The following is a 9,248-nucleotide window of genomic DNA, read 5'->3' on the forward strand; positions in this document are numbered from 1 at the left end:
ACAGTCCATTAATGCCTATTGAGGCTTTAGTCATCACTATTAAAAGGATGCTACCAAAGCCAATTAAAGACAAAATTCCAAATGTAATTTCACTTACTAGAAACCTCCAATTGGCTACTCTGAAACACGAGAGACGTCACCTTTCGAATTTTCTGGTGAGTGCACTGGTGCAGGACTAACATACTGAAGGACAAGTAGCTTCAACTGCAAGAGTGTGTTTACAGTTTTTTTATTTGTTTTAGTACAACAGTTCAAGTCAACTAGCCACTGTATCTATTGAGATGCCAAAGTGTATTGCTCTTTTGCATTCCATGTGTAGACCCCTGTTCAGTGCTGTTCAAGATGACATCCATTTTCATGTCTGGCATGTTAATTCACAGCTATACAGCAAGAAGTCATGTGCTTTGAAGACAACCCCATATTTTTACAAAAGCGAAGAATCAGCAGCGGCACAAAACATGACCTGCAGGGGGCAAACTAGCAGAACCTGGGTAGCAAAGCTGCACTAAACACCTGCATGTATAACAGCCAACGCCTTGATCAAACCTTGTGCTACTTTTCTTCTTTTTATTTTGAAATATACAGTAAGTGCCGAGAACAGGTGCAGTTCACAGGAACATTTTCAAAACGCACTATGAAATAGGTAGGAATAAAAGACCTATGCATAGAAACATGCTTCCCCAAAAAGGATAAGTACACACTGCTAATTTTCAAAAAAGGGCAGAAGCTGCACTGACAAGCTACATATCAGATGGATTAGACTCAACAAGGGGGAAATGATTCACATGTAAAACAAGCGCAAGTACACTTATAGCAGGAGAATTGAAAAATTCACAAAGTGGAGCCTGTATTTATTTCAAAAAGGTGGGTAGTGAACACAACAAAAATACTGGCTGAACAAAAAATAAATCAATCTTTGGATACGTAAAAAACCCTATACAATCCCCCATTGGTAACCTTCAGTCTTCCGAAGTGCCTTCTTCCGAGTCGGGCTCTTTGGTTTCCTTGTTCTTTCGCACTTCTTCCAGCTTCTTGTCCTATAAAAGAATAACACACACAGCATTAACAAATTGGCTGCAGAATGTTTCAGGTGTGTGTATTTCTAATTAATGGAAATCATTAACCTTCTCCTTGAATTTCTCATTCATTGCTGCCATAATTGCTGTGCGGTTCTCTTTGTTGGCCTCCATCTTCTGATTAAGCTTCTCCTCTGCCATCTTACTGAAGTTGTTATTTTCCTCCATAGCTTTCTGTTGCACTTCCTTTTCATGCTCACGCTTCTCAGCTAAGTGCTTCAGAACCTCGGCTTCATGGTTCTGAAAAAGGATATTGGGAAAATAAACTGTTAGCTCATGCCCATGACATTGTAGTTTCTCCACCTACCATCCACTGCAAGTATTGAAAAGCTAATTAATCCAGTGTGCAAAGACAAAGAAAATTCAGATTTCAAGACTTTTTTTTTCTTTTTTTACAGTAATCTGGGCTTGAAGTTCAATACACAGACCTTGCGTCTCTCCTCTGCAGCATCCAGCTTCCTCTGAATCTCCTCCAGTGAGACATCCTTCTTTTTGGGAGGAGAAAGGGGGAACTCACCCTTGGCATCCGGGGCTGGAGCACCCAGGATGACCTCAAAGGCCTGGCCAGAGGCCCGCTTGTCAAGCTCCTTGACCTGGATATCTGAAAACATGAAAAGGTAAGACATGACTTAATGCTGAGACACAGCACAGCAAGAATATATATTCAACTTTCCTTTTAGCTTACCTTCAGAGGCTGCCATCTTGAGAGCGTGCTGCAGGTAAATTTACCTAAAAAGAGTAAATTTTTTAAAAAACGTTGCATTGTATGAATGTGGTTCTAAAATGAATGACCTCTAGTGGATCATTTACACCACCTCCAAAGAACCCACCCCATCAAACCGGGCAAAGCCAAAAACAAGCCCAAATAGCGACACCCTGCGGCAGCATTCAGCACTGCAGGAAACCACCGCCCATCAATTCACACAAAACGGCAATGGCATTCACTGCCTTCATGTTGTACACACCATTGTTTATCTTCCAACTTATATCAGCAGTGACATTCAGATTAATCTCCAGGCAACCGAACCACTTTAGACAAAGAGAAGGGAGGAGGGCTGTTCAAAAGCCTACCTTCCCGCTGCCTTAATTGCTAATGAGAGACTTGTGCCACATTTTGCTGAAACAAAAAAAGGCAGTGATGAGGGTGGGTACGGGAGGCAGTGCCAGGTGCAGACAGGCCCTGGGCTCGGCCTGCGAGACAGCCAACACACCATCTGAAAACAGATTAATGGCCGATGAGCATATTCGGGGAAAATGATCATCAAGGAGCACCTGTTCCTTGCACCATGTGTTTGAACCGTAGGGGAGGAAGGCGAGGAACACAAGTGAACCACAACAGGCGACTAGACAGGCAAGGCGAGCTCCAATGGCTGGATCTTGTGCTCAGCTGCAACGTCGGAGCTTTGCTTTGAAAAGTCACGTAAATGATGAATCATAAATAACAATTGTCATGCCATTTGGTCCATTGATGAAGTCATGAACACTCACCAAAATTAGCCGAGCTTAGTGAGTGAAAGAACCCTCCCCTGATATTCCAAGGCTACAAGGGAAGCTAAATGTGACGTCTGTATGCTACTTATGGCAATTTACATAAAATGCCAAAAACACTAAAGAAAGCTATGATTTGATGAAAGTCCACACCTTGGCAAACCAAACTCACACCCACGAGTGGCATTTTACTGAACTGCTGACTGACTGAGTCCAAATATTCACTGAAAATGACAATAAACCCCCGTCATTTAAATTCAGCTTTCTGGGAGCTTGCTGGTGTCATGATCTCAGGCTTCACCCAGCAGCATCAAACAAAGGCGCTTTTGACAGCGACAAGACGAGCAGCTGCAAACAAAGAGAAGCTGACGGCAGGTCAGTTCCACCAAAAACGTCGAATAGCAAAGCTTTTCTGGCATATTTGCGCCGTTAGGCCTTTAATTAGTTTTCAGAAAAAGTCGCCGCAGCCCAAAATTGTCACCAACATGAAACAAGTCCTGCAAGTCCACCCTCGTCTGTCTCTCCGTCGGTACCAACTGTGCCAGTGTCTCCCACATACAATAGGCTAACAGCCCGCCAAGCAGCCGCCATAAACAGCGATAACAACCGCTGCTTCTGTCTCATTTTTTCGCTGAAATAAAACCAACTGAATACAAATTCCCCGTGAGGTTGAAGATATCCGTCAAAAACCTGGCTGGCAACCTAGTTATTTCACGTGCTACGCTAACGAAGGCAACACACGTTTCACAACAAACAAAAACCATAAGAGAAAATCGAACATACTATCGAAAAACAGCATTAAAATGTCAAAACTGTCTCGCCTGCATCTCTTCACAACGTTCTACATTCACATGTTCTCCTACTTACAGAGGACAGATAGCTCCTGTGCAGCGTGTCGGTAGTACAGATGCTGTCAGTCACACCCACCTTCTGTGAGCTGGGGATGCTGCTGTTCTTCTCTCTATATACTAACCGCGAGCCCTCTGCGCGAGCGTAGCAAGCGAGCACATAAATGGACCAACGCAGGTGCCGTCACGCCGTTGCTGCCAGTCATTGGCTGGCTTTGCTCTCCCAGGTACTTATGGGTATTGCAGTTTTTTGTGACTTTGACCGCAGACAATGAGCGTCAATTATCTGAGAAAATTTTGTCATTTAGAGATTATTCTTGCAATAGAGCGCAAACTGCCGGAGCAACAATAGATAGAAACATATTTAAAATACGTTTTGGAAAAAAAAAAAACAGATTTTGGGTATTTTAGGCCCATGCTCTCTCTTATAGTTATTTCAGCAGTGGCTCCACCCAGTCTTTCAAAGATTTTTAACATTTCATGAAATGTACATACATAATCCTGCCTTCACTGTGACTGATTTTCTCCAGGGTGATGGGCCTCTAGAAAATTTTGTATGTGGCCCAAACCACACCCAGTAAAATTACCAAATCACACACTGTGACTTCCATAACTGAGTGAGAACATACATTATATTGCCAAAAGTATTCGCTCACCTACCTTGACTCGCATATGAACAAAAGTGACATCCCATTCCTAATCCATAGGGTTCAATATGATGTCGCTCCACCCTTTGCAGCTATAACAGCTTCAATTCTTATGGGAAAGCGGTCCACAAGCTTTAGGAGTGTGTTTATGGGAATTTTTGATCATTCTTCCAGAAGCGCATTTGTGAGGTCACACACTGATGTTGGACCAGAAGGCCTGGCTCTCAGTCTCTGCTCTAATTCATCCCAAAGGTGTTCTATCGGGTTGAGGTCAGGACTCTGTGCAGGCCAGTCAAGTTCATCCACACCAGACTCTGTCATCCATGTCTTCATGGACCTTGCTTTGTTCACTGGTGCACAGTCATGTTGAAAGAGGAAGGGGCCAGCTCCAAACTGTTCCCACAAAGTTGGGAGCATGGAGTTGTCCAAAATGTCTTGGTATGCTGAAGCATTCAGAGTTCCTTTCACTGGAACTAAGGGGCCAAGCCCAGCTCCTGAAAAACAATCCCACACCATAATCCCCCCTCCACCAAACTTTACACTTGGCACAATGCAGTCCGACAAGTATCGTTCTCCTGGCAACCGCCAAACCCAGACTCGTCCATCAGATTGCCAGGTGGAGAAGTGCGATTGGTCACTCCAGAGAACGTGTCTCCACTGCTCTAGAGTCCAGTGGCGGCGTGCTTTACACCACTGCATCCAACGCATTGAACTTGGTGATGTATGGCTTGGATGTAGCTGCTTGGCCATGGAAACCCATTCCATGAAGCTCTCTGCACACTATTCTTGAGCTAATCTGAAGGCCACATGAAGTTTGAAGGTCTGTAGTGATTGACTCTGCAGAAAGTTGGCGACCTCTTGGCACTATGCGCCTCAGCATCCGCTGACCCCACTCCATCAGTTTACGTGGCCTACCACTTCCTGGCTGAGTTGCTGTCGTTCCCACACACTTCCACTTTCTTATAATACAGCTGACAGTTGACTGTGGAATATTTAGGAGCGAGGAAATGTCACGACTGGATTTGTTGCACAGGTGGCATGCTATCACAGTTCCACGCTGGAATTCACTGAGCTCCTGAGAGCGACCCATTCTTTCACAAATGTTTGTAAAAGCAGTCTGCATGCCTAGGTGCTTGATTTTATACACCTGTAGCCATGGAAGGGATTGGAACACCTGATTTTGATTATTTGGATGGGTGAGCGAATACTTTTGGTAATATAGTGTCTTGTACGCCACCGTTCAAAAGTTTGGGGTCACTTAGAAATGTCCTTATTTTTTAAGGAAAAGCATTTTTTCCCATTGATTAAATGAATCAGAAATACAGTCTAGACATTGTTAATGTGCTAAATGACTATTCTAGCTGGAAACGGAATATCTACATAGGTGTACAAAGGCCCATTTCCAGCAACCATCACTCCTGTGTTCTGATGCTACATTGTGTTAGCTAATCATACTGAAAGGCTACTAGACAATTAGACGTCATTTCATATTAAAAGCAAAACATAATAAAGCCAGGATTTAATCTATAAAAGCTGCAAACTTGCACATAAAAAGGTCTATTAGTAAAAACAATGGCATATGAGAATCAGTGTGGAGAATGTAGAAGACTGTGGTTCTGCAGTTAGTAAATCTGCAGACGCAGTCACATTGGAGGAGAGAGTAGATGAACCCTGACAATGCTTTCTCAGTAGCGTACATGTCAGCTGACAAGGTGCAATAGCTGGTCCTGGTGAGGTGTGGGTAACACCCATGAAAAGATTATACGTTAGATCGAAACATTGCATCAGAACCTATGTTTACTGCTGCAAGAAAGCAGCCCTGAGTTTCTTTGTTCTTCTTTTAAATTCATTTTCAGATGTGTATTGCAAAAATAATTTTTGTGACATCACAGTTAGTTTGAAAGCTAATCATGATTCAATGCGCAACACAAGTGACAAAAGGATTTTGTCTCAGGTAGACACACTTTTAACATAAATATCCGCAGATTACCAGTGAGCATTTTTCTGTTAAAACAACACTTAAATCAAATATCGTCACCAACTTAAGTGTTGACTGAATGTTGATGTATACACCATATTTCATTTGGATTTGCAAAAGTGAAAGTGTTCGTCTTCTAATGTGCAAATAATAACCCGTCAGTTTGGAATCTTGCTGACAACAACAACAACAACAAAAAGATCTAGCAAGAGAGACTAATAAGTAGAGAGATGCTCTCTTTGGGTATAGTACCAGTGCATTTGGTATTACTCACCGATGTCTTCAGCTATGGACCTAACTGGGTGATGCAGAGAAAAATACTTCCTTATACTTCTTGGATGGCATGATCTGATTTCCAATTCCATTTTATATACATACAGGATACGTGCAGGTGAGTTGTAAGTGTCCCTATACACATAAATTGTAAAAATGTCATCATTTGTCTTGGAAAATATCTGACATGTTATTTTGTTTGCTTGTTTGTTTGTTTGTTTTGAAATCTGCAAAACCTATCCAGTCCAGCTATTGAATGGTAAAATGGCTTGCCATACTACTTAGCCATGAATGGAAGTGCTGCTTTTCAGGACATCCCAATTTCTAGCCTAAAATATACTCATAAAATGTTATCTCTATCATTTTATTTACCTATTATTTTTACATTTAAAATCCATCCATCCATTTTCTATACACCGCTTAATCTTCATTAGGGTCGCAGGTGGCTGGAGTCTATCCTAACTGACTTAGGGTGAAGGCAGGGGACACCCTGGACAGGTCACCAGTCTGTCATAGGGCTACATATACAGACAAACAATCACATTCACACCTACAAAGAATTTAGAATCATCAATTAACCTGAGCATGTTTTTGGACTGTAGCAGGAAGTCGGACTACCCGGAGAAAACCCACGCATGCACAGGGAGAACATGCGAAGTCCATGCAGAAAGATCCCATGCCCAGCCCAGGACGTGAACCAGGGCTCTTCTAGCAACTGTGCAGGCTATTAAACTGAAAATACTGCTTTTATATATTTAATATTTTATGAACAGATGGAACACCAACATTGTGTCAAATGAGAGGAGAAAAAGACTAAAAGAGGCAACCGTTGAGACTAATAATGCAGACTCAAGCCCCTGTATCAATCAAGCATCCACTGTGATGCAAGCTTAGACACTGACCTCAGATCCCTGTGACAGGAAAAGTAGGCGGCTTTACAATTTAAAGGCTGTACTGCTGCATTTGTAGGAGCAGGAGGACGCGCTCAGAGCTGTGTCACATTTATGAGATGTCAGGACGTTTAAGGAACACCTGACAATCAAGACTTGCAGAGGTCTAATTTAATCAACTTTTTTACTGCTGCACTTTCAGAGGCTGGCAGGAAGCTTTTCACCATTAGATTATATACATTAGTGCTTCAGAACCACCAGCTCAAATATAGCAGCTCCCTTGCTTAAGAAAAGGAGTATTTGCTTAGCTTTCTCGTTCCTGTTATTATCCCTTTATTTAACATGTCCACACAGGTCATTACCAGGATTCAGCCCTGTGTTTTGATGTTTTGTTTTAACGACAACAGATCTTGGTTCCTTCTTGGTGGAAATGGCCTGACCCTTTAAATCCAATTAATCATCAAAGCTGTTCTCCAGAAGTATCTCATGTACTTCTGCCTTCCTCTTAATTTATTTATGTTCAGACCAATCTAGCGTTAAATGGCAGGTTTTAAGTAATGTCTCCAAATCTCTCCTCCTCATGCTGCACAATTTCTCCAATAAAACTGCCAGGTGTTATGTAAATTCCAACTACTTGGACTGAATTCAATCTCAATCGACCTCACCCAGACTATTTGATTTTGGTGTATTTTTAGATTAACATTATTCTGATCACAGGAGGAGCAGATCAGTGTTTGTTCAGTCACAGTGATGCTGTGCTGAAAATATTTGCAACCACAGGGCCTACAGTTAGATCTATTTTTACTGTTGCCATGTGGATGTCATTTCATCTTGTGATTTGAGGCAGTGATTTGTATTAGTGTTGAAACTGCTTTCAGTATGTTTCAGGGAAGAGAAATAAGTCCATACAGCTCAGACGGCACACATGGAACACGTTCTCCTCCACTGAGTGAAGCCCTGGTCAGGCTCATCAGACTGTTCCAGACAGCCTGGCTCAGTCTCACACTGTACAGTAGCAGAGTCGCCAGTAGGGCTGCATGGTTACACGGTATGATGTAAAATAGAATTACTCACATCAGCACTCAGTCATGCCTCTTTATTCTCAGCAGGTTAGTGGCACACAACCTCTAAGACTGGGAGGGAATTTTTTTAATGCATGGTGACTTTGAACACTAAAGCAAATGTTACTGCAGGATCTGCATAGAGGTCAGCAATATGAGAGTGCAGCTGTGTGCAGGTTTGATTTTTAAAGCATATCTTAAAAAACACTTTACACTATAAATGATTTTTACTCTTTATTTTTCACACTTGTGTCAAAAGCGCACTTTATTGTCAAAATTTGAACTTTGTTTTCAAAATTAAGACACACAAAGCAAAACTAGGACACTGCTAAATACAAAACACTCCTTTCTCACTGTGTTTTCACAAGAAGTATAAAAAAAATTATACAGTCCTCAATAATGACACCTTAAACACAAATGCATCCTATAAATGAATCAGAGGGGACCATTGCAGTGCCTGACTGTACATTTCAAAATAAAAGTAATGCTAGAGAAAAAATAGAAAAAAAATACAGAACTGTATTGTACACAGTACAGTATGCAAATATTTACACCACGTCTGCATCAATTCTTTCAGTCTGGTCAGGCCACAGGACCTCATCAACATCACAAGCTATGTTTTCTCTGGAAAGAAAGACCTAGTGTGTCTGATCCAGTCCTGACATGCATCAACAGAAACATCACCACATGTCAAGACCACTGATTGCAAGAGATTTTCCCAAAGTATGGCTGCCGCTCATATACCTTCCACCTCCATGTAGAGAAGAATTCTTCTATAGGATTCAGAAAGGGAGAATATGGCGGCAGAAAAACCACAATAACTTGAGGTTCATTTTGAAACATTCCCAAATCAGTAGTCCTCTGTGAAAACTAACATTGTCCCAGATGTATTCATGTGTATCATCAGAATCCAACTGAAAAACTCTCTGGAACAAACTCACACAAAACAAAGAAAAAGTCAGTCATGTACACTTTCTGTAATTTTAC

At 41.8% G+C, this 9,248-nt stretch overlaps 1 protein-coding gene across 2 annotated transcripts; it reads right to left on the minus strand.

Moving 5' to 3' along the window:
• Positions 1 to 213: 213 nt before the first annotated feature.
• Positions 214 to 3,585, minus strand: LOC111585248 (stathmin-like). 2 transcript variants are annotated; one of them, XM_023294674.3, is made up of 5 exons: positions 3,492 to 3,585; positions 1,762 to 1,805; positions 1,505 to 1,677; positions 1,125 to 1,316; positions 214 to 1,037 (listed from the first exon to the last, which is right to left on the minus strand). In XM_023294674.3, exons 2-5 carry the CDS (start codon positions 1,775 to 1,777, stop codon positions 960 to 962), a joined length of 459 nt encoding a protein of 152 aa, XP_023150442.1. In that variant the 5' UTR covers positions 1,778 to 1,805; positions 3,492 to 3,585; the 3' UTR covers positions 214 to 959. The 2 variants fall into 2 exon arrangements, with proteins under 2 accessions (XP_023150442.1, XP_023150435.1); XM_023294667.3 differs by having other exon boundaries at positions 3,432 to 3,564.
• Between the last annotated feature and the right edge of the window lie 5,663 nt (positions 3,586 to 9,248).

The sequence above is a fragment of the Amphiprion ocellaris genome, chromosome 15, assembly GCF_022539595.1.
Source record: "Amphiprion ocellaris isolate individual 3 ecotype Okinawa chromosome 15, ASM2253959v1, whole genome shotgun sequence".
Taxonomy (NCBI): Eukaryota; Metazoa; Chordata; class Actinopteri; family Pomacentridae; genus Amphiprion; species Amphiprion ocellaris.